The following is a 25,627-nucleotide window of genomic DNA, read 5'->3' as shown; positions in this document are numbered from 1 at the left end:
TCGGAACTGTTTCTTTGGAAGAATTGTCTCCATTTATTTTCGTTGGATGGTATTATTTATGTAGCCAACAGTATCCTTGGAGAGCTGGCCGTGATAAGTGTGAAGGAACATTGCTGCTGGGTTGTTGGTTGGAAAAACTGGGCCGACTAATCACAAGTGTATTAACCTCTGAACATTTACGGTTGTAAATCCATCTCCATGAATTGGTTTCGAGTCAAGACAAGAACACGTATTGCTGGCAAGACCTTATCCGACACTTGTATTCTTACATGTAGAGTTGTTAGTCCTACTTGTAAACCCTTTATGCTTTAAGCATACAGAAAATATGTTTTTTAATAAGCAAAGCCACAGATCCACGTTAAAGCTCTGCACCAACGCAACAAAATGAACGTTGACTGTTATGACCCTTTCACAGTCCATCTATCATAAACAAAACACTGAACTCTCACCAATCCCTCAGCTGGCGACCAACTGATCCCAATAGTGTTCATCTTCAACCGTTTTTCCTCTCCCTCTCTGATTGTCTCTTCAGGTGAGGAGCCGGGCCGTAGTACCAGGGGAGCGGGCCGTCGGAACGAGAGAGAGCAGCACGGCCCAACATGTAAATGTCGCTCTATCTTGCCTCCTCCCCCTCCACGGCTTTAGGGGATGTTTGATTTTGGAGCCCCGGTCGTTTGATGGAACCCGGGGGGTTGGGTGGTGGTGGGGGGTGGGGTCACACAAGGGAAAGGTCGCGCAGTGTGGGTCGGAGAGCAAAGGGAGGGGATTTGAACACGTAATTGTTGGGATGAGATGAGGGTTCGTTTTTCAAAGCTATGAAGACGGGACCTTATTAAGTCGTCTTTTAGCAGGCACGTTGAGCTGATTAAAACCGGCTGTTCATCTCATGTTGATAGCTGGCTCCGTTTCCCCTACTCTGTACTTTTCTATGTTATTTAAATCCTGCTCAATCGATACAGCATAAGAATATTCATAGATAGCCTTTGCCCAAAGTAACCTGCGGTGAATTCTACAAATGTATTATCACGGGGGGGGAGGAGGAAGGACATTTCATAATGTTCCATTGGAAGTGTTTGAGACCGGGTTGCCAGGCAATGGCGGTCCTTAATTTACATCTTTTTAAGCAATCCTATCTCGGCTAAGTGCTCTGCACCACGCGGGTGAGGCCGTAGGCCCGTGAACAAGTGGCGACGAGGATGTGACAACAACGGCCTCGCTGATTTAAAATGCAGAGTGCGCAGAAGCGGACCCGACATCAAACGGAACAGAACGCCCAAACCCAGAGTTCTCATTAATGCAGAACGGGAAACGGACCGGAGAGGAGGGAGAGGGCCGGCAGCCACTTGTCTGTTCTCTCACCGTGGGATTGATCATCTCCACGCCTCCCCGTCTCGGCCCCCATCCTCTCATGTTATGTGATCAGCTGTCCCCCTCGTCTCCTTTCCTGAGATCCTCATCGTGTGTCATCTCTTCTCCCCTTGTCTTCTTTCCTTGTCTCCTCTCATCTGACGTCATTTCATCTTTTCTCCTCTTGTCTCCGTTCCTCATCCATTGTCATCTCTTCCAACCCCTATCTCCTCTCCTCTTCCATCCTCTCAATGTCCTCTTCACCTTTCCTCTCGTCGCCCATCCACTCGTCTTATACCGTCTCTTCTACCCTTGTCGCCTTTCCTAATCTCCTCACTTCTCCTCTCTCCTAATCTCATATTCCCCCCCTTTCATTTTATTTTACCTTTCACTACATCTTTCCCCCTCCCCTCATCTTCTCTCGATCCTTGCGTCGTTGTTTTTAAGAATTCTCTCGAATCTTGAAAGAAATGTTTTATTAACAAATCAATTTCCTTTTGTAGAACACGATGAAGGTGCAGACCGGTGATTATGTTGTGTTGATTGCGGTTGTTCTAATATATTACAGTGGAGCACAGCGCCAGATCTCCTTTAAATTAGCTTTATTACCTGGCTCTGTAAATGGGTACCTGGCTGCTATGATGATTAGATTTCTTGTTTGTTGTTTACTTACTTTTATTGCCTTTGCCACTGGGTGGGCATTGGGTTTGTGAAAACAAAACAGGATGTGTTATAATATATAAAACGGCTGCAACTGACCATAGGTAACAAATTAATCTAACAATATTTATTATTATTCCAAGAAGCTGTTTCCTCCAACATGTCCTATAACATGGACAGTGACCACGGTGACTATTACAAAAATACCCAACTGGGATTGGTTAAACTGTTAAACTGATTCTTTGCAGGCTAGAGCTTTCAAAAACCGACCGTGGTGCAATTAAGATTAATGTTGCTTTTCGTAAAAAGGAAATGTCTCATGGTACCTTTCACTATTCAGGCTGGTACAAGCCAATCGCTGCTAAATTCTACACACTGGGCCTTCAAGAAGCGAATGTTTGGATAATTGTGGACATGGTCCATTGACTCATCACTGCAGCCCTGATACATAACGTATGATTATGGTTCTCTGCGGTGTGTAGGCAGAGTGCAGGCTGCAGCTGGAGGCCCAGAGGGTCAGCCTGTCTCAGATCCACGCCGCCCAACTAGAACTGCTGGCAGAACAGACGTCCGCCCACACCAGCTCCCTGGCGACCTGGCTGGGCGGCCCCAGGGACCGGCCCGGGCAGGGTGAGGGTCCACACACACTGGGCTCGTCTGTCAGGGTCATCTAGCACATTTGTTTTGTAAAGTTTTGTTACTTGTTGTTTCTGATGGGCAGAAATTGCTAAAGTCAAGCCCTTCTTCCCACGTTCTTCAGGATTAGATAAAACAAAAAATACTTACCGAAAAAACCAACTGAAAATCAAAATCAGTCATGAAGACTTTCAAAATAAGTTAGATTTGTTGGAATACACAGACATTTAAGCATATAAGAGAGTCAGTGAAAGCATTGATTTGTCTTCTGCAAGTTTATGTGAAGCGACACACAGAATCCATACAGAAACACACTTCAAATCAATCACGCCAGAAAAGGTTATTTAGTTAAATTCTATCTTTGTAAACAATCTGTCTTTTAATTTATTGTCTATTTTAAATATGTGTGCCCCCCAGACCTGGCCGCCCAGCGACCGGACCCGATGTCCCACTGGGAGGAGACGGAGCGGGAGGTGGGGGAGGCGGAGCGCGAGAGGGAGGAGGCCCGGCGGCAGCGCCTCCTGCTGGAGGAGAGCCACCGCGAGGAGCTGCAGCGCCTGCACTCCCACTACACCCAGCTGGCCTCCGACGCGGAGGAGCGCCACGCCGCGCAGCTGGTAGTGCTGGAGCAGCGCCTGCACCGGCTCACCTCCACCCACAGCACCACCACCCACCTCAGGTGAGTCAATGCAGCGGTGGCTGGTGACCTTCAGTGAGGCCAATACCTGTTAGTGAGGCCCAGGCCTGTGAGTGAGGCCCAGGCCTGTGAGTGAGGCCCAGACCCAGGCCTGTTAGTGAGGCCCAGACCCAGGCCTGTTAGTGAGGCCCAGGCCCAGGCCTGTTAGTGAGGCCCAGGCCCAGGCCTGTGAGTGAGGCCCAGGCCCAGGCCTGTTAGTGAGGCCCAGGCCCAGGCCTGCGAGTGAGGCCCAGGCCCAGGCCTGTTAGTAAGGCCCAGGCCTGTTAGTGAGGCCCAGGCCTGTTAGTGAGGCCCAGGCCTGTTAGTGAGGCCCAGGCCCAGGCCTGTTAGTGAGGCCCTGGCCCAGGCCTGTGAGTGAGGCCCAGGCCTGATAGTGAGGTCCAGGCCTGTTAGTGAGGCCCCGGCCCAGGCCCAGGCCTGATAGTGAGGCCCCGGCCTGTGAGTGAGAGCCCGGCCCGTTAGTGAGACCCAGGCCCAGGCAGAGGAGACTAAGGTGTAGTTCTTCTTACGGCCTGTAGGTGGTTCGCAGTAGTGAGAGGCAGAAAGACCCTCCGCCCAAGTCAACAGGAAGAAATATGATTTAAATCTCGTAATATAAAGCCTATAAGATTTTTGTTACCCGGTGTTCGGTTTGGATCTCAGTGGCTTATTCATCTCCATGTTATGCATCCGGAGAGGTAACGTTTGACAGTTTTATTTGATTTAAAAGATATTAAGGGTTTTAATGTTAATGAGTTTTGGCCATATTGCGATGAAGCCATTCAATTCTTGTGCTAATGTGCTTAGCACACCGAGATCACACTTCTTCATTTATTCATTCATTTTGTAATATTGCTTTGCGGAGAACTTCCACAAAATACCAATTTCCCAGAAACCTGAAAACCAGCTATCCTAGCAGTAGCAGAGGCTGCGGTTGGAGCAGGAATGTGATTATCGTCTGCCTGCCCGCAGGCGCTCTGCAACAATATTGCAGTTTATTGCTCTCGCTTGTCTTCCGTTTGTTCCTCTGCACCTCCATAAGACACAGGCAGAGAGGACGGGAGTAGAGTGTGAGACTGGACAGTGAACCCGATCAACCTCAGCTCATAACTCATTTAGTGCTAGTAGGTAGTAAAAAGTATGCTTTTTATTTTTTTTGGTCTTCATAAATCAGGTTTAATCAAAATTATATTTCTGAACTGTATCGTTAATCGTAAATTAATATAGAAGAACCACATCAAATCAGAAAGAGGCAAAATAATGAAGGTTTGCTAAAGTATACATTATAAATACTATTAGTAGTGCATTTACATGTTTTATTTTATTTATTTAACCAGGAGAAAATATACATTTTCTCAAAGAAAATATTTTTTTCGTACTGTACTGCGCACAGTATTTAGAGCGCAAATGATACACAAATACTTCTGTATAGCATGGAAGCTTGACCGACACTTCAGTTCCACTCAAAGACTTTACCTATTAAATATGCACAGGGTTATTTGAAAGTCCTACTTACCTCCTGTTGCTGTCCCAATAACCTATATAGATAGGTGGGTTATGTTTCAAGATCTCCTGCATATAAGAGTTGGCTAATGTTTGAAGAGTTGATTGAAATAGAACATTAATGAATCTCCCGGTGGCACAAATTATTTAGTATACCATTTAATAGGACTTCATACGGTTCATAAATGTTTTCTCAGCCAATTGTTCAAATATTTGTTTCAGCGAATTGAAATGCCACCACTTCGTTATTTTTTTTTTTTTTTTTTTTTTTTTTTTTTTTTCCATACTCCAGATGTATGTTCATGTTAGGTTTGTTATTTATGTATAGTCTACCTGTTTATGTAGACTATTTAAGAGAAAGCTTTGACTGCACTGCCCTCTGCTGTTTCTAATTTGCTTTGTATCTATATGCCCAATGTAAAGGATAATGTTCAGCATTACATTACATTACTTTATTGCGACATGATCCCAGACAGACTGACGCAGCTTAAAATAAATGTCTGTTTAATTGTACTGTTGCCTGAACTGTGACCATAGCAACAGTTCATTATTCAAACCAGTCGTTTATTCAGAAATAAACGACCGTAGCATGCTGTAATTGACCAATCAGAATCAAGTGTTCATCAAAGCTGTGTTATAACAATCGTTAGGTTATATGTGCAAGGGAAAACACAAACAATGCAACACTTGTTACTGTCGCTTGTATTAGGAATGGACTTTTTCCAAGCACATCTACGTTCAGTATTCAGATAATGTATTGCAGGGATAATACCATGATATGATGATAGCATCATATAACAATCATATCATACATACATGTATTGTGGCAATCCCCGGTCATCGGCGGCTGCGATTCCCGAAACAAACGCTCAGGCAGGGTTGCGGTGCAGCGGTTTTATTGCGTGCAGCTCACAATAGAAAGGGGAAATCATACATCAACTTAAGTTTCGTCCACACTGGGGCAAAAAGGGTGAGGAGTCTCCAGGTCCAGGTCAGTGAGGTCGGCGTGGCTACCGCTCCCGGCTTCTCCCGCTCAGTCCTGGACTGTCTCCCACTCGGCTCCATCCCGGCACGAGCCACATGGCTGAGAGAGCCCCGAATGAGTGGAGGAGCAGGCTCTTTAAGCTGCTTCTCCACCCGTTCCTCAGGTGCTCTGCATCTTCTTATTGGGCAACGGCCGGGTTGCCACAGTATGTTTTAACACATTTCCTAATGCATTCTATCTATGCATTTCAGAACAAAATATAACACACACGGCTGCTGAATCTGTCACAAAAAACATGTATGGATAAACTGGTACAACTATACGTCTTCCTGATGTTTTTTACGATCATATGTGTTAATAAGTATCTTTGTCTTTCTGTCCAGTGTCCAATCAGTGAGCAGCTCTGAGATACCGGAGCAACACGACGAAAACATACAGGTTTGACACTTCTGTCCATCTCTGCATTTGTTATGTTAGAATCTAAGCTAGCTGGCTAGCTGTCTCTGTGAGCAGAACAGGGTGTGTGTGTGTGTGCGTGTGCGTGTGCGTGTGTGTGTGTGTGTGTGTGTGTGTGTGTGTGTGTGTTCATGGGAATGGGGAGAGATGAGACGCTTAATGGAGGAAGAATGACCATCTCTCATTGCCTTGGGGCCGAAACCTGCCCCAGTTCCCCGCCTCACTCCCACCCTTAACGTGTGTGCGTGCATGCGTGCGTGCGTGTCAAAGCAGCGTAGTGTCATATTCAGAAATGGACTGTCCATGCACAGTGCATGATTATTCCTATCAGAAGAGGATTTATTGTTGACTGAGCCACGACTGCACTATACTGGTATCAATATAACACAGACACACTGACATATGAGAAGCATGACACTAAGGAAGTTTTCACTTTTCACTACCCCCAACAAGGCTTCAACTGGCTGTTTGGCTTTGGGGCCATTATTAAAGATATCAGATATTATTTTTGGAGACATACGGTTAGACAAACCCACCATTACGCTTTGATTTCGCACCTCGCTCCGTGCTCTGTATTTGCACATCAGAAGCACAGAGAAAAAACAAAGGGTGGATTCCAACCATTTAACAAACAACCTGGTCTTATAGACAGCTTCTCTCAAAAAACTCAAGACTTTTATGGATTTGTTTAGTTAACTTTTTAGCTTGCAGTAACGGCCCCCCGCCAATAGGGGGTGATGCAGCCCCCTCAGCACCCCTTCTTCCTCTGTGTGTGCTTACAGCTGTGAGCGGTTATGCAACTGGGGTGGTGTGCTGCTCTTGAACCAGGCGTCCTTGCTCTTTGTGTGTGTGTGTGTGTGTGTGTGTGTGCGAGTGCGTGTGTGAATCATGGATGGATATATGTGAAGGACGAATCTTGTGAGGAAATACAAATTGGAGCAACAACAGAAAGTGAAAGTGCTGCACAACCAAGCTTGTTCAAATAAAACTCTATCCAGCGCAGAAGACCCATAATAGGTTCACACATTTATTCATGAATTATTTAAAAAGTCTGATTTTTGGGCTTGCTTGAAGGCAGAGTCAGTAAGGGAATAGTACACTTGAGATAACATGTCAACAAGCCGACACAAGTGGATGGGGATCTGGAGAAGGCTGCTAGTGTCTCTGTGAGCTGACGGGAATGTTTTGCTCGCGTGGTTCGTGAGCAGACTCTTTTTATCCCTTCACACGCCCTGTGGGGATTGGAGAGACCAGAGAGACACACTGGCCCGTTGTGTTTATTCTTACTGTGGCCTATCAGAGTTGGTGCGGTCGAATAAGACACGTGTTTGGGGGAAAAGCTGATGCATAAGGCGATATTGTTCTCTGTGTGCTGCTCGTTTGGTTTTTTCGATATTCCTCTCTCGCTCCCATTCTTGTCTCTCTCTTTGCCTCTTTCTTGCTGGCTTTCCGTCTCACTCACTCTCTTTCTCTTGCTCTCTCTCCCCTCTCCTCTGCTGTGTTCCAGTTCCTCCTCTCTGAACACCAGTCCGGCACCGAGTTGGGGGCGGAGCATGAGTCAGGGACGGCGTCAGAGTCCGTGGGGTCATCGGGCCTGACCACTCAGCTGCAGGCGGCGAGGAAGGCTCTCTACCACAAGTACCTCCAGGACGTGGCCTCGCTGAAGGAGGAGCACCACTCCGAGCTGAGGAGACTCCAGGAGGAGCGAGCCGAGGAGTTTGGAAGGGGACAGAGGGAGAGAGGAGGAGGCGACGCGGCAGGAGGAGGAGGGAGGCTGGATAGGGCACCAGGGGAAGGAGCAGGAGAAACCGCACCAGGGGCTCGAACCTTGCAGGAGGAGAAGAGATACTGGGAGAGTGTGGAGGAGGAGGTGGCCAAGGTAGGTGCATCGGCTTCGGGACCCCCTGAGGGGCTTGTAGAGTGAGGGTTAGATGTTTAAAGAAGAAGGGGTTCAAAAGGGGAACTGAGGAATCAATTGTTAAGCGATGGTTTGACTGGAATTGAACCACACAGAAATGGAGTTATAATACACCATACAGAGTTGGAGTTGTAAAAGTGTGTCCAGGAATTTCAAGCTCAACGAATACTGTGTTATTGATTTTCCTTCTGAATGTAAGATATTATACAGTGGATGTACTATCAATGGAATAATTTTTGCAAAAATTAGAAAATATCTAATTTTAAAAGTATTCTCACTTCAAAATCAGTTGCAAATAAATGATTATCCCTTCAAATTCTAAAATGCTGGAACATAGCCTGCAGCAAAGTGAATGGTTTGATGTTGGACTGTGGTGCTAGTGGTGAATTCCCTCAAAAGGAAGCATATTGTTCTCCTGTCGCAATTTTAACCACCGTCGCTCCCGGCAACCTCCATAAAGGAACATCTCAGAACATCTTGTCATGTTAGACAAATCAACCTTGTTACTAGGGCTACTCGATTATGGAAAAAATCATAATCATGATTATTTTGGTCAATATTGAAATCACGATTATTCAAACGATTATTTTGAAAACATGATGTATTTATTCTGCATGTCTCTCCAAAAACCACTTTGTAACTGAGAACTTTGAAATTTCGCCTTAAAAAAATACACAAAATGGTCAAAAAGAAAATGTTCAAATCTAAAATAATGTACCGATATGTATCCAGCTGTTCTGCACTTTCTATAAAACATTTAAAAAAAAAAAAAAAATCCATTATGTTAGTTTTTTGATTTTTTGACGCTAAAATCGAAATAGAGATCGAAATTCGATTAATTGCCCAGCCCTACTTGTTACACTGACATAATTGTTAATTCCCCAAGCAAACTACAAGAGCCGTGACTGAATTGCCATGTATCCATGCGATCCCCAAAGGTCATAGTTCAGATGTCGGTGGAGTTCGCCCAGCAGTCGGAGCTGGCACGCATGAGCAAGCGGGGCCTCCAGATCTCCTCCTCTATGCAGACTCAACCCGAGGAGGAGTTGGAAGAGGAGGAGGAGGAGGAGGTGGAGGAGGAGAGGGAAACTCCAAGGAGCGGTCCGACGGTCCTGGGCACCTCCTCCATTCAGACCCGCCCCAAGATTGAGAAGAAGAAGAAGAAGGAGGAGGTGACGGAGAAGAGTGCGACCTCCTCCCTGAAGGAGGTGGAGGGCTGCGGGAAGCTGGAGACGGAGGTCAGAGAGCTGACCTCGGAGGTGGTCCGGCTGAAGGAACAGCTGAGGAACGCTGCGTGGGCAGTCCAGAAGGTCAGTGGAACGTTGTTGTACAAGCACACCTCGATGCAGTCCTCACTGTTCCATAGGTTTGACTATCAAGTCATTCAGCAGATACTTTCATCCAAAGCGACTCATAGAGAATGTATGTATAGTATGTTTCGTTATTGAGCAGGTAGGGGTTAGGGTCTCGCTCACGGGTTGCCTACAGGTAGACTGAGGACATCGGGGATCAAAACCAGAACCTTTTGGCTGATGAGCTTGTTTGTTTCAAAGGATTGATCTAATCTCCTTCTGCATCTTGGCCTTGTTTCGCGGCAGGTTTTGGCCTGCGTCTAAACGGACGGGGTGTTTGTGTAAGCTTGCCTGATAATCACATGCGTCTAGATAAACGTTGTTTGTCCTATCTTGCAGCGCCCACAGCCTTCTCAGCCAGCTTGATAGACAGACATTGAAGAGTAGATTTTAGGTTATGATAATTGCAACAGCATTCTAGTATGTAATATTTGTGATCTAATTGTTCCTGGTGGGTGTTAAAAACCTATTATCACAGATTTCTGTGGTGACTTAATGGGCTTTTGAGATGCAGTTCATTCAGTTGCTAGGGGACCAAATGAGCACTTCAAGCTCAAGTCCCTGTTGGGATCAGCATTCTCTCAGCTTCAAGAGTGGTAGTTGCTGTATAGTTTGGAGGGTTAGTTATAGAGAGGGTAGTTTAGAGTGATGGTTAGAGAGTAGTTTAGGGTGCTAGTTAGGGAGTACTTTCGATTAGTCCAAAAGGGTAAAGTAGGTCCTATCTCTGAACTAGTTTACATGCTCTCACTCCGCTATTTCCTTTTTCCGGAGGGAGAAGGAAATAAACCTTATTTATTTAAGGTTTATCTGAATAGGGACAGATAGAGAAACATGGACAAGCGTGAGTCATCCAATGTTTTTATCCTAGTATTTCTTGCCAAAAATAATTTATGACACTTTACCCTAGTGGGGCTTTTGTTTTAAAATAATAATACAGATGAACATTATTAAAAAGTAAGAAAATGGAAATTAAATAAAAAGGAAAATAATAAAAGAAGACATACAGAGAGCACTTTGTAAAAAAACGAAGTATGCGAGCATGATTGTTGCTGAATTAGCCACAATTTTGTGTCTCTTTTAAAGGTCTCAAATGTAGGGATAGTGGTCTGGCAGTGAGTTCAATAACTTTCTTCCCTTTCCCGTCTGAGGCCTTACTTAACGCTCCTAGTGTCACGCCAGCCTCTGTGACCATGGCAGTGATCCCGCCTCAGCGACTCTTAGCCCTGCGTCGTTTGGAGCATCGTTAGGAGTTACGCACGCGAGGCGACGGCTGCCATCATCGATCAGCGTTGTGCGGTGACGGCCGGCTTCATCACACTTTCACGATGGGCTCAGTAGTCGAGCTTCATCTCACCCAACCTGAATTCCTGAAGCCACCCACTCACTAATTCCTGAAGACGTACAACTTTGTACTTGGATGTCTTTTCATAAAATTAATGAAAAGACTATTTGATGTATAAATATATACATTTTATGCAGTCAGATGTATTATTAATGTTCATATCAAATCGTACAGAATATTACTTGAATGACCTTATGTTAGAACTAAATGTTCTTCACGGAGGTTGTGTAAAGGTGAAAGCACTCCCTGTAGCTCAACATGTGTTGAGCTATTCTGCCGTTCATAATGAAGGGATTCTTTGATATCTAACAGTGGCGGTTGGTGCCTGAAGGCTAACACAACACGGTGACTCACAGCACGGATAGTTAAGGTTGCGTTTCGCTTCTGCAACAAATAGTTATGCCGAAAGGCTCTGTGTCAGTGAGTCTGAGCCACAATGTCAAAAAAGTCACGAATCATTAACATCTGGTCTATAACACAAAAATGATGTCTTTGATAGTACAGCAGGTTGTACCAGAAAATGAACAATACAGTATATGTCAACCTCTTCGACTAGTTTATCACAAATTAACTTGTTTTCCCTGGATGGCTACTAAACTTTTAACGGCTACATTAACTTAAATGTAGCATTAAGTCTTTACTGCTACGTTTTCCGGTTAATTTGCGACTAACTAGGGGCGGGCCCTCAAGTGTGATGACCCTTTTTGAGAGGTGCACATCAGGTACGGCGGCGGCCTCCGTGGGCTATACCCATGACTTTGAGTGCCTCGGCTCAGAAGTGCAATCCCCTCCTTTACTCTCTGGTGGTCTCACGTCGTCACAGTTCCATTTCCCCACCAACAGGGGGAGCTGCCTCCTTCTCTGCCACCACCACCACCATCGCCACTCACTGTTGGAGTGGAGCACACCTGTTGCCATAGCAGCACAAAGATACTACTGTTGTCTCCCAGCAGTGGCTCCAAGAGCGAGCCAAAGAGGGAGGGAGTAATCAGGGTGTTTGCGGTCACTCTCGCATAAGTTCTGTGTTTGGAGCCGCTTGCACTTTGCCTGGTTTTGAATCTACTTTTAATAATGGTGGCCAGCGAACTCTGAGGCTGGACTGTAGTGTAGTGCTGTGTGTTGTCTGGGGAAGGTGAGGGTGCGTGTATAGACTGATGATGACGGGGTTACTGTCTGTCTGGTCCCTGCTGCCCCTCCAGACCGTCAAGAAGAAGAAGGAGAAAGAGGAGGAGGAGGAGGAGAGGGAGGATGGGGAAGAGACGGGGAAGCCTGGAGGAGGGGACATCGCCATGCTTGCTGGAGGAGAGTCCAGCGGTCTGGAAGAGGTCACCTCGGAAAGGTAGAGGGATTGTTATCATGGTTATACGCTTTTATATTAGGCCTTTTAACATGACAACACACACGGTAAAATCATGAACATTAAAATTGCAGACGGCTCAGTCTGTAGAGTGTAGTTTATATAGTATGTGAGATAATTTTTATACCATGTGTAGACTGATACTTTCCTCCACACCCACAACTGGACATACCTCCTAAAAAACTGTTGAAGAAAGTATTGTGTATTGGTTTCAATAAAACTTGGCCATGGAACTACAGCTACACATGCATGATGGATAAAAAAATTATATACGTTTTTATATATATATATTTATATATATTAAAACATGCTAATTAATGGTGCTGAAAGTAAGATGCGAAAGCTATTCAATGAGCCATGCATTATGCTATGAGTGAGTTTGATGCACTGTGAACACGTCTCTATGAGGCAATCTAGATCTTAGAAAATAAACTCCCTGCTTATTTCTGACCAATCAGGTCATCATTTCCGCAAAGGTTCAGGGAATCCACCTTGCCTGTCAATCAAAAGTGCATGAATGGCACATTTGATTAGACACATTCAATTATTATTGTTGTTTTGTTTTAAAACCTTGCCCGTTCTGCTCTTATCTACTCATATTTCTCTCTTTACAACTTTCAAATCTTACCTACAGCCAACAACAGCCCCAAAAACCATCAAATAAAAAAAAGCCCACTAAAAATGCACTTTATTGATGCATTTCCATTCTTTTTCCAATTTGTGCCTTCTGGTGCTCTGATCATATGTCTTTTGTGAAGCACATTGGGTTGCCTTGTTGGATGACTTATAAATAAATTTGCCTTGCCTCACAGTAACATTTATTTCCCCCTCCACCCCTCCGCCCTCGTCCCGTAGGAACCTGCTGCGGGAGCACAACTACCGGCTGCACCAGGTGCTTCAGGACGTCCTGAAGACCACGGCGGCCGCCGAGGAGACCATGGGCCTCCACGTGGAGAGCCTGCGCCTGGCCTCGGCCGCCGAGCCGCCGCCGCCCAGCGACGCTGACCTCCGGTCGGAGGCCTGCCTGGGGAGGCTCCACACAAAGCCCTTCAGCCTCTATTCCGCAGGCAAGTCCGTCCAGGGTTTCTTGGTAGAGGAGCAGTCCTACTCGTACGAGTGGGAGAGGCTCACGCTCTGATCAAACCCTAACCCTAACCCTGGCCGATACGGGGCGGTCGGAGGGAGCGATCGAGGGTTTCTTGGTAGAGGAGCAGTCCTACTCGTACGAGTGGGAGAGGCTCACGCTCTGATTGAACCCTAACCCTAACCCTGGCCGATACGGGGCGGTCGGAGGGAGCGATCGAGGGTTTCTTGGTAGAGGAGCAGCCCTACTCCTACGAGTGGGAGAGGCTCACGCTCTGATCGCCGCCGTACACTACGGGGCCAATCGGAGGGAGCGATCGAGTGTTTGGTAGCTGGGGTCGAGGTTGAAGCCGAAGTCATTAAGCACATTCAAGCGTCCTGCCCTTCTTGAGGTTTCCCTCGTGGAAGAACAAATTAGAGCTTGCTAATTGGTAGCCCGTTGCTAGCTTGCTTGTCTGTCATTTGCTTGCTTGTCGCTTTTTCAGAGGGGGTGGGGGGTTTCATAAAGTTTTTGTTTCAGGGGAAACATCAAATACTTGAAGCGACGGTGGCGTCTATCCGGTTCAAACTGGGCTAAATGATATCACTGCAGCTGCTTTATTACTTGAGGTCAACGCGATAGCAACTAAAAAAATGAAAACTAAAGGTCAAACTAGTATTGTATTTACTAAAATTCAAACTGAACAATGAAATGTTTCCGTCTATGAATGATTGATTGATTGATTGATTGAGTGCTTGCTGGTTATTTTATTTTTAATAATTATTATTTGAATTGACATGCTGCTCGTATTATATACCGGGGGGGGTTCTTATGGGGCTTAGGGGCTTTGATACAATTTCATATGGCAAATGTGAATTTGTAAAGCTGCTACTTTGATTAAAAGCTCAAATCATTAAACATGAAGTGTCTGATGGTCACCCCTTTGAACACAGGAGGAACATTCCAATCATTTGGTGTGAGATGGTAGAGATTTAATGGGTTGGTATTTTACAGGAGAAAATTGATGTCACTAGTCCTGCAGGCCTTGTCTAACTGGTTTACAAGAAAGGCTGTTAGGCCCATCAAAATGACATGTTAATGATTTCTACCTTGTAATGAGTTCTAGCATTTTAGTTGAGACGGAGCCGCCATCGTAGGGTTGCTTATCCCATGAATCAAACATTTAAAGTCACACTGAATTTTCACTGATGATGGTGGCATTGTACCACCTAATAATGATTATGGTGTATTGATCAATTAATAAAAGAATAATACAAATATATTGTTTTGACCTGGAGGGTTTGATAGATGTGTAAAACAATGGGTGAATTAAATCACACAAAATGCAAAGTAAACGGATCCCAGATAGAGAGAAAAAAGTACTACGTGTCAAAGTCTCTATCCAGTCTATTGGTCATTTGCTTGTTTTAGCTCATCTGGTAGAGCCTGCTGTTAACACGTCCGAGGTTAGAGGTTAAATTCCCACTGAGGCCAGCCACGCTAAAAGAAACCTTGATGTTGTTATAAACTTTGTTTAAACGAGTTGACCAAAAAGGTGTTTATGATATTCCTTTATTTCATAATGATCAGGCCTGTTATTGCTCATAGAAATGCCAGAGAGACTGCACTATAAAATTCAAAATAATATAACTTCTGCATTTACCCAATCTTATAAAAAGTGATTACACTTGATATCTATGAAATCTGTAGTGAACGTTTATTTTGTGCATTGCACCTTTTAAGTCACCTACCTTCACCTTGAGTTCCTGTTGAACTGCGGGTCTATCCGGTTCAGAACAGCATTGTGTTTGAACCACTCCTTCAATACACACCCCAGGCATGGTCACATGATGTAGTACACAGTGTCCTTTATATCCAGGTCAACATTGAAGACCAGACACATTTAAAGCTTATCCACCACTTCAATTGTTGGCCCAAATTTATATTCTGGGATTAATGAAGCACATATGACCTAACATTTGTTACCTTTTTATTTTAGTTTTGGTGGTTATGATTGTATTCAATGTGAAGCTATCTAATAGTGTAAAAATATAATTTTGCACTGTTAGAGTGTTCTTGTTTGATTTGTCTTTTACTATTAACCTGAGATTTGCTGCAGCACTAACAATCATTGGCCTTTTGGTGGTAGCATGCATGCATCTTATGTATAGGAAGTGCCTTAGGAGGATATTTATAGTTTTTTTTACAGTTTACCCCAATGTTGTCCCAAGATAATATTTGAAGATGATGACTCAGTGCATATTCTAACTAATGTTATTCAGGTACATATATTTATATACCGCAAACGCTTGTCCATATGTGTGCATCTATGTTGTATGTATTTACTTACACTTAAACTATTTATCAAGCAATTGAACTCCACTTTGGTGAGAAAAATTGATCCCTGCATCCCAAGTATGGCATTGTTAAACTGTATTGAATGCTAACTAACGTGTGTGTCTATTTTGTGTGTGTGTGTGTGTGTGTGATTCCAGGTTCCGCGGCGGACAGCTTCCAGGACAGTGAGTCGAGTGCGGATGAGTCATCCATCGCCTGGTCCGGTGTGGCGGAGCCCGACCGAGGCCCAGGGGGGACTGTGGCTCCGGACGACCCAGCTCTCCTGTCCACGGGGGTCCTGAGCTTGCTGGAAGACCAGGAGTCCCTGCTGGGAGCCAGTAGCCGGCTCCAGAGGGCCCTGGAGCGAATGCTGGTGGCCATCGCAGAGAGCAGCGACCAGGTAGGAAGCAGAGATCAGCCGGCACGGAGCCCAGGCACTCCCTGGCCCAACCTCATCACTGCACTCAATTGTGTTGTCGTCCTTTTTATTGTTTTCTTTTATTATAACTTTATAACACTTTAAACCTGCACTATGTCATTTTTTGGCTGCAGCTAAAAACTCTATTAGCTATTAAATATCTTAATATAACGAGTCAATTGATCCAGGGATTTTTTCTCTTTAAAACAATACAAGTGAAAATCAATGATATTGTTTTAACTGTAGCTGCAACACAGGCCACTAGGGGCTTCTAATGGGAAGTTCTACATACTGCATGTTTAAGACAATTTTTCAAATGTTCATCACCGCTGTGGCTTACAACTCTGTTATTTGAATGTTACACTTTGCTGCAAATTAACTCTTTATTATAATATACCTATCAAGTAAGAATGGCATGAAGCAAATCTGTTTCTACATAAATAAAAACAAACCTGTTATAAACCTATGGGTGGGTAAGACTCATAACATAGAACATATATATGCATAGAAATATGAAAAATATGTTTGTCATAGTTAAATCTTCCTATATTTAAATTTGTGACATAACTTGGCATCATAAATACTGTCACTGTCATAGTTTTAACGTTGGCAGACAAAGTCTATAATCAGATCACAATACATGTGGTCCTGTTTTTATAAGAATGAACGGAATGTGTGAGTTGTAATCAGCTGGGTTGGTTTGTTCCTAAATCCGACCGACAGATCTAAACACTACGTCAACACACTAGGCTTTATTCAAAACGTTGTACCACACAAGCACGCAAACACACACGCAAACACCCACACGCAAACAGTCAGTGCATCATGTATCCACGTTAGTCTTCCAAGAGTCCAAAAAAAAACGACAGAATAGGGATGAGGCTGCAGAATTTCCACCGTCAACAAAGTTGTGCGGTCTAGAATCTAGTGACAATAGGGTCGTCTCATTCCCGGCAGTTGCCTATAGATACCAGACCCAATTTGCATGAGCCCCTTTGTCCGGCCACTCGACCTATCGGAATTCAGCATCAAATAATAGCCCTGCCCCCCTTAAGCCTGTCCAAGCACTCACACACTCACACGCTCACACACACACACTCACACACACACACACACACACACACACACACACACACACACACACACACACACACACACACACACACACACACACACACACACTCCGAGTGTCGGAGCCTCAGATCCCAGCCAGAGGCCAGCATGCGCCAGGCTGTTTCATGTGCTACGCTAACTGTGATGCACTAATTGTGCTAAGCTAACTAGCTAGAGTCTTCCCCCTTGGCTTGTACGCAACACATTACTCACGGCAAAATGCCCTTTATCTTGGCCATCTAAAAATAGCACCCGGTCTCTGGCCAAGCGTCAGTAAGGTGCGCTATGACTCGCTGAGTGCACGGTCGGCACATAGCATGATGAAATGTATGTTTTGAATGACTATCAATAATGTAGGTTTTATTTTTCTTATAAAACGGTTGCATTATTTAAGACACTTTTAAGTTGGTTCCTCATCTCTCAACCCTGTTTGGATAATTTATCCAAAACAACAAATGAAATTAAATGGTACACACCGCATTTCATCTACTATGTAAATGAGTGCAGTACATCAGGTCAAGCATTTGCACATGTGTGCATGTATAATTTATTTGCATACTCGTCCTGGTTTTTGATGTACTTTAAACCTGCGCAATGTAAGTTTTAAACTGGAGCTACTTACTGTATTAAAAAATTATCTGAACTAGAAAGTTTTCAAGAATTAAACGTGTCCATCCACGGGTCAATCCATCTAGGGACTTTTGTCTTATTCCAGTTTTATTACCAGGCTTTATTCTGCTCTATTTATGCCCAGCTCAATCCACGATAGTGCAGATTGACGTTTTCTCGCGTTGATCGAACTTAAACAATCCCTGGTTTGGATAAATTGTGTTTGTTTGTACATGTGTGTTTCTGCGTGTGGGTGGATTGTAAGCCCACTATAAGTGAGCCAGTGTTGGTTTGTGCATTCTGAACCACCACAGTGACTGACACAGACCCCACGGGGCATCCCACCTTCATTAAAAACATGTTTGACAAGCCCTGGCTGTGTATCCCATCTCGTAGCTCAACGCCCTGCCTTCCCCCACTTCCCACGAACACGTAATTAAAACGTTTAGCAATCAGCTCGATCAGCTAGCGGCTAGTAACAAACGACCCTTACCGCCACGACTACTACTACGGCGATCGATCGAAACAAGCGATTGTCTCGTGAGTTATGGCCGCCACTATGACTTTGTATCAATCAGTGGATCACCCGGAGTGGCGGTTGGTTCCGGCGGGGAGCTCCTCAGGAATGTTGTGGTGCCTCTATCGCTGGTTGGTCGCCATGGCGTTTGGTAAATGATTTTCCCTGACGTGGTGATTGTATGGCTTACTCAGCCACAGTGGGTCGTTGAAGGGTGACCCGGTCCGGATTGTGGCCTGTGTGCGTTTTGAGATTAGAACACCACTTGAAAGAGGCAGAGGGAGGAGGAGGAAGGAAATAATCCTCAATGCTTCAACACGTGTATATTATCCTTATCAAAATGGTATACGCTACCTGTGTCTACATAGTCTGGATTGTGGTTCGTGTGCGTTTTGAGATTAGAACGCCCCTTGAACGGAGGAGGAGGAGGAGGAGCCTCGTGGGGGAAATAATCCTCAACACTTCAAAACTTGTAAATGATCCTAATCAAAATGGAATAAGGCTTACTGTGTCTACAAAGACAGCGGATCCAGTTTGACAAGTTTGTGTCAAGGAAGAAGGAGAAGGAACATAGGGTGTGTGTGAAGGGATGCTTTGTATGGAGTGTGTGTGTGTCTGTGTGTGTTTGTATGTGTGTGTCTCTGCCTCGGCCTGTCAGAGAGAGGGAGCGTGTGAATGAGCTTGCGATGTTTGCAAATCTACCTGAGCTGGCTCTGCCCCGGGGCTTGAAGACTCACCTGCGTCCCGCCCCGTTCTGCAAGGCAGTATCCTGATCTGTGCACACACAGGAAGTACACGGAGAGACGGCTGTAAAAAAACACACTGAAAAACTGGGACATTGGGATTTAATCCTTTTTTAAGCCTGTCCTTCTGGAGAGCGACCTATGAAAGTGACAACACCTCGTCAAGCCGGCCGCACGGTGAAGGGAGAACAGGGAGCAAGCAAAGGGTTTGGTTGTGTTTTGGGTGTTGGAAATCAAGGAGAACCATCTGGAATGAGTACATGAGGTACCGTCGCATGAGGCTGGAGCACGCTGGCTGTGTGAAGCAACTGACAGCAGAGCACGAGAGAGGGGGGCAAGAGAGCAGCAGCGAGAGGGAACTAGAGCGAGCATGGCCGAGAGAGTGTTTGTGTGTGTGTGAGATAGTGAGAGGGAAATAGAGAGAGCAAGGCAGAGTGTGTGTGTGTGTGTTTGTTTGTGTGTGTGTGAGATAGTGAGAGGGAAATAGAGAGAGCAAAGCAGAGTGTGTGTGTGTGTGTGTGTGTGTGTGAGATAATGAGAGGGATAGAGAGAGCAAGGCAGAGAGTGTGTGTGCGAGAGTAAGGGAACAAGGTAGAGAGAGAGACACTGAAGGAGAGCACGACCTGGATCAGACATTTCACCCTTCACTGGCTGCACTGACTTGGGAAGGAACAATCAAGGGGAGGGGTAGTGTTGTGAGGGGGGGTTCCCCAGGGCTAGGCTTCCCGGCGGGTCACGGTTGCCACGGCGGCACGGCATTGTTGACGAACCTCCAGTGAGCGAGCACAGAGAGAGAGCGAGAAAGGGAAAGAGAAAGGAGAGGGAGAGTGAGGGGGGGGTGGGGGGGGGGGGGGGGGCAGGCTAGTCGTCAGGGTGGGGGTGTGCGCCACGGTTACGGCTGCGCTCCACTCAGTAACCAGAGAGAGACGGAGTGAGAGGAAGCACCAAGAGAGCGAGAGATTACCAGGCAAAGAAACTCAAAACCATTCACTCGGGGCAACACAAAACATTCATTTGAAGGACTTACCTCCACGTGGTCCGCGGTTGGCGTCCCCCCCCCCCCCGCCCCAGGACCAACTTCAGCCCCACCGGGAGCAGGGCCGCTCTTAACACGGGACCATGACTCTCTTCCCGGACGCGAGCGGACGTCCTACCTCCTCGGTGGCCGTACGAGTTCTCCCGCTCCTTGGGCGAGGATTCCACGTCTCCACGTCTCCACCTCCACCTGACACCCAGTGGACTCGCCCTCGCTGGCTTGACATGTGATCAGAGGTGACGTTAAAGGCAGGAGGAAAGAAAAAGAAAAAAAGAGAAAAGCCACAACCTCTTCAGCCGCGCTGAATGTTGACTCTAGCCGGAGCCGGGCGCTGAGTGAGAGACGTAGGAAGGAGACTGCTGTTGCTTTGGGCTACCGCTGCTACACACAACAACCTCACCTACACCCCCCCCCCCCCCCAGGGAGTATCGTGTGTATGTTTAGTTTGTGGATATCGGTTGACCTGATTGGCCCCCGAGGAAGCATCGGTGAGGCAGAGAAGACTGTTCCCATGGAGTACGACGGAGCGAGACGGTTTGATCGACTGATGTTTTAAGAAGACAAGGAAAGTCAGTTGGCGAGTCGCCAGCCGATGTTTGAGTGAACGACGCCGTTGTCAGAACCGGTGTTCAGCAGTGAGTCTCGGCGTATTTCCCCCACCGCTGCCATGGATTCGTACAAGTCCTACTGGAACTCCAGCGCCCACAACAGCGTGGTGTGGGTGGACGGCGAGGACCAGGACGTGTATGAGGTGGAGTCACGCGTGCCCCTGCCGCGACCCTTCCCCTTCACCTCGGTCCTGAACGAGAAGAACGCCGTGGTGGTGCAGACTCAGATCTCCCACATCAGCCACCGCGAGAACGGGCACCTGCTTAAGGTGGTGTCCAAAATCTCCCTCCCCACGCCCCCCTATACTGTAAGTGTTTGAACACCGGGGGTGTCTTGGTGTTTTTGTGGATCCGTGGAAGGATTTAGTGGGTTGGATGGGTTAGCAGTGTTGTGGTGGATTCGTGGTTGAAGGTTCTGCGCTTCATGCAGGTTTTGCAGAGAAGCCCCTGTGTCAAACCTCTGTCAAACAGTCTCCTGATTGCCCTGTCAGACATTGTACTTCTGTTGATATTCTGCCGGTGTGTTCTGTACAAACATACGTTTTTCCACGTATACTTCCAGTTGTCGTTAGTTTCATTAGTTTTCTACTTTTCGCCCTGGGGTGGTTTCCTGAAGTCACGCATGTGAATCGGTTGTCTCAGGTATGTGTGTGTGTGTGTGTGTGTGTGTGTTTGTGTGTGGGAGAGTTTGTATCTGAGAAAAGGTCACAGTTTCCTGGTTGCCACACGGTTATGACGTGACCTTTGCTCAGTGAGATAGGGATATGTGTTTTGGAGATTCTGCCAGAGTCTACTGTATGGATGTTTACTTTAGAGACGTTCACTGACTGTGTTTACCCCTTGTCAGAACCAGCCGGCTTTCTTGAGCCAAAGAACGTGACATCACTTTAATCTCAGCATCTCAAGGAGTTTCACATTAAAACCGACATTAAACTGCCATCAACTACATTGCCAGTTTAAAGTGACTCATAATAGTAATGATAAAATAAATGAATGCACAAAAATTGGCAGGAAAATTATTTCACTCATCTTTAATCAATGCGCTGAGCCGAAGTTGACTGAGAGAAAGCAAAAAGTTAAACCGGTGCTGCTCAACATAGACAGTTAATAAAATTGGGATAAACATATGTTTCAAAACAGTTGGTAATATACCTTGTTGTAGTCCAACCTTGTCAATACCTACACTAAGACATAGCTATGCTAACCTTGTCATTACCCACCCTCATTCAAAGCTGCTTTAATCCTGTCAATAACTACACTAAGACGTAGCTATGCTAACCATGTCATTACGTGCTCTAATACGAAGCTACTTTAATCTTGTCAATAACTACACTAATACATAGCTGCTCTAACTCTGTCAATACCTACTTAGGGTCACACCCAGGTCTCCTAAGGGTCAGAACATCAGTTTGCGTTTGCAAGGGCTCGAAAATACCCCAAAATTGTATTTGGGTGCTGATTAGCAGATTCTTCACCAGAACACATCAGCCACCGTCTCTCTTTGCCCTCTCCCCCCTCAAACTTGATGTCTCTCCCCCCTCTCACTGGGTGTCTCTCCCCCCTCTCACCCGTCGTCTCCCCCCTCTCCCTCGTCGTCTCTCCCCCCTCTCCCTCGTCGTCTCTCCCCCCTCTCTCCCTCGTCGTCTCTCCCCCCTCTCTCACTCGTCGCCTCTCCCCCCGCTCACCCGTGGTCTCCCCCTCTGCTCTCGCCCCTGCTAGCTGGAGCACGCGCGGGTCACCCAGACGGAGCTGATGCGCGAGTCCTTCCGCCACAACAAGGAGGTGGGGGAACTCCTTCAGCGGCAGGAGGAGCTCCAGGAGCGGCTGGCGGAGGAGGGGCGTGCCCGCGAGCAGCTGGCCCTCGAGCTGCACCGGGCCGAGGGTAAGGACCGGTGGAGGGGGAGGGCGTAGTGGTGCTTCGGTTTTATCTGGTCTTAAAGAGCCCCTATGTTATCACCGGCAGCCGTTACAGGACAGGGTTAAGGGGTGCCCAAGAAGGAAGTCATGTCGGGACAGTGTTTCACTCCCCGCCCCGATCGGGACAGGTGTATGCCAGAAAAGTAAAACTTGCCCCTGATGATTAAAACTTTAACTAGGGGCAGAAATGAATGCCTTAAGGCCAGTATGTTCCAGACTCAGACCCGTTGGCCCGACTGGACCAGGGGCCAATGATTTAAATGTTGAACCCTGACCCCGTACGTGTGAGAGTACACGCAGATGAACGATGGATGGATCAGCATACCATGGTACAGTCACTGGGTAGGCTGGTAGGCCCGGACATCATACATCTGGTTGGAGGTCATCCAACCTGATTACTTTCAGGGTTTAAAGGATGCACTGCAGGGGTTGGGGTTAGACTCTATCTGTAGCCCCTGTCTAACCCCTTATCTTCTCCTATAAGACACACATTTACTGTAAGTCTCTTTGGAAAAAAAGCTTCTCTGGCCTGTCACCTGAATTAGGGTAATTTCATTGTTGTCCCTGGGGTAAAGTTCAGAGATATGGTTATATTGTTTGATTCTTTGATTTATTTCTGTTGTATATATGGCTTTATGCTTTGCATGCTATGGTTATGGCTTGTTTATGAGGGATGAGCCCGTATATCAGACAAGCGTCACATTGCGTTGCCTTTTAGTGCAATGTGTGTATATGCTTGTGTTTTCTTTTTTAGTGGTGTGTGTGTGTGTTTCGGAGGAGAGGATCAGCTGTCCGCTTTAGTGGAAAATGTAATAGCATCTGTTGTCAAAAGACAACAAATGAAAGTCTATGACACTGGGGTGTATCACTTTCCAGGATCTGACTAAACGTGAGGGTTGTTCTGCATGCACGTGCACTATCGAATGATTTTATTAAAAATATAATAATGAGTACCTGTCTTGGGGCATGTGAGGGATGTGAAGAGAGGATTGTGATAGCTAAATCTGCGAGTGTTTGTGCGCCGGTAAGTTTGTGTGTGCTGACCTGGTGTGTGTATTTCCCCCGTCAGAGACAGCTGCTTGAAGAGGGGGCTTGAAACACACTCACATGCACACACATGTACACGCACGCATATGCACACGTACACACACACCCACACGCACACACAACCCACGCACAAACAACACTTAATACACTCAAGCATTTCTCCATAACCACACGGTGTGGTCACAAAAGGAAACACAATATTTTCTCCAGGCTTGTAGGGGAAAAAAATAGATTTTGGCACATGATGAACAATGGTGAGTGATATCTTCACTCTCCTGAAGACTGAGTGTCTGGGGGAGTATCCTGTATGGTAGTATGTTATGTATCCCCGTGTCTTAGCATCCTGGTTGGCTGTTTGAGTTAGTGGCTGTAATGGGATAAAAGGTGTTGAAGGATGGTCAATATTTGCTGTCCTAAAGCCGGATCATCTCGTGTCACGCCTGGCCGTATGTGCCGAGGAAGTCCTGATGACAAGAAAAGTTCTTTCTTATCATTCACGCCCCACAGCATAGCTATGAGGAATTGTTGATAAGTGCGCTGTCGTGCTACCATTGTTGGGTGGAGCGGACTGAAAGAAAGAAACTTGTCTGTATAGATATTTATATATATAGATTTCTACATTCCATCATCAGCCTGGGGCCCAGTCGATTGCAGCGCTGCGGCCTCAAAGCACCGAAGATCAGTGTTCGATTCCCGGTTCGGAACGCATTCGACACAGTCGTACATTCCCAGAGTCTCCAGGCCCAAAATAATGACTGGAATTGCATTGTTGCGTTTTCTTGACATGGTTGTGTTTGTACGCCATTGACACCAGGACAGCATGAGCTCTCTGTTCTTTTGTGTCACTAATCTGGAGCCTGCCCAGACTCGGGGCGGGGCCGCATCTCCAAACTGGTTCTGAACCCGGCCCCGAGAAGGAGAGGATCCTCCTCTTGTGGAGTAAACAATAACCATTAGATGAGGCTGGAAACTACAGCAGCTCCCCACCCCGAGGTCCCGGGGAGGACAGCAGGACGTGGGCTCGTGTTACTGTGAAGCCTGTACACAAACGCACAAACGCAACGCAAACACGAACGGGGGTTGTGTTATTGGCAGACGGATGAGAAAGAAACGCAAAGCAAATGGACGCTCATTCAAAGGAAGGTTTATAGAGGAAAGATCTATCTAGAAATCGGGGTGAATGTGTAATACATCAGTCATAACGGGATATTTACTTTTAGTGCATTTAGCAGATGCTTTCATCCGAAGTGACTCATAATAAGTACATTTGTCATAAGAGGTGAAACAATTATCGCTGTCGGTATAGTAAAGTTCATCATAGAACTTAGTGCAAGTACTAACAATCGCTAGGTTAGGGATAATCACTGATATTGATGGGACACAGTTGAGTGGGTTGTGTCAAAGCGTGATTATGAGTCTGTCATGAGGTTTTGGGAGCCATAAATCAAAAGATGTAAGCCTAGTATATTGGGCGTTAACCATTTTTCCTTTCTATTCTCATGAATGAGATCCATGCTTTTTTTTACTCCCATCATGGGCGAGCACACATTGACCTAATGTACCTTCTTTGTGTGGTTTTTGTTCCTCTGAGTTTCGCTCCCCTTCGCGTTGTCAATGGGTGTCGTCCGGCTGCGTGCATCGGTTTGTTTGATTCGTGCGTCTCTACGAGACCGGGCCAACACCCGCCTCTCCCCGGGGGTTATAATTGGCTTATAAATCACTAAGGAATCTGTTCTCTTCACACCACCACCGCGACTCTTTCCATGGAACAGATTCAAAGACAATCTATTTTAGTTCATGAGTCCATCCAGGTATACTAAAAAACACATTCACTAATTAAAAAAATAATAAACGAAACAGGGCGGTTTTCGAATCCCGTTATCTACGCAGAGATGCAGTTTCATATCCGTGGTGGTAAATACGTCTTAACGAATTTTCGTCGTAGCAATGGTTGGCTGGTGAGCTGAGGATGCACCAGAGAGGAGAT

General features: G+C 46.1%; 1 protein-coding gene across 5 annotated transcripts in view; it reads left to right on the top strand.

The window, feature by feature from the left end:
* akap9 (A kinase (PRKA) anchor protein 9) overlaps positions 1–25,627 on the top strand; it is a 75,288-nt gene that overhangs the window by 18,508 nt on the left and 31,153 nt on the right. For all 5 annotated transcript variants that reach the window (XM_079749536.1, XM_079749538.1, XM_079749539.1 and 2 more), the window contains 10 exons: positions 533–601; positions 2,490–2,637; positions 3,061–3,322; positions 6,191–6,245; positions 7,771–8,142; positions 9,120–9,491; positions 12,075–12,214; positions 13,088–13,299; positions 15,791–16,032; positions 22,396–22,558. In XM_079749536.1, the coding sequence (XP_079605662.1) occupies positions 533–601; positions 2,490–2,637; positions 3,061–3,322; positions 6,191–6,245; positions 7,771–8,142; positions 9,120–9,491; positions 12,075–12,214; positions 13,088–13,299; positions 15,791–16,032; positions 22,396–22,558 (2,035 nt within the window). The remainder of the gene's footprint in view (positions 1–532; positions 602–2,489; positions 2,638–3,060; positions 3,323–6,190; positions 6,246–7,770; positions 8,143–9,119; positions 9,492–12,074; positions 12,215–13,087; positions 13,300–15,790; positions 16,033–22,395; positions 22,559–25,627) is intronic.

The sequence above is a fragment of the Pollachius pollachius genome, assembly GCF_949987615.1.
Source record: "Pollachius pollachius genome assembly, chromosome: 13".
In the NCBI taxonomy this organism is placed as follows: domain Eukaryota; kingdom Metazoa; phylum Chordata; class Actinopteri; order Gadiformes; family Gadidae; genus Pollachius; species Pollachius pollachius.
The sequence above is the reverse complement of the archived record's forward strand: the minus strand, read 5'-3'. Positions and strand labels throughout refer to the sequence as shown.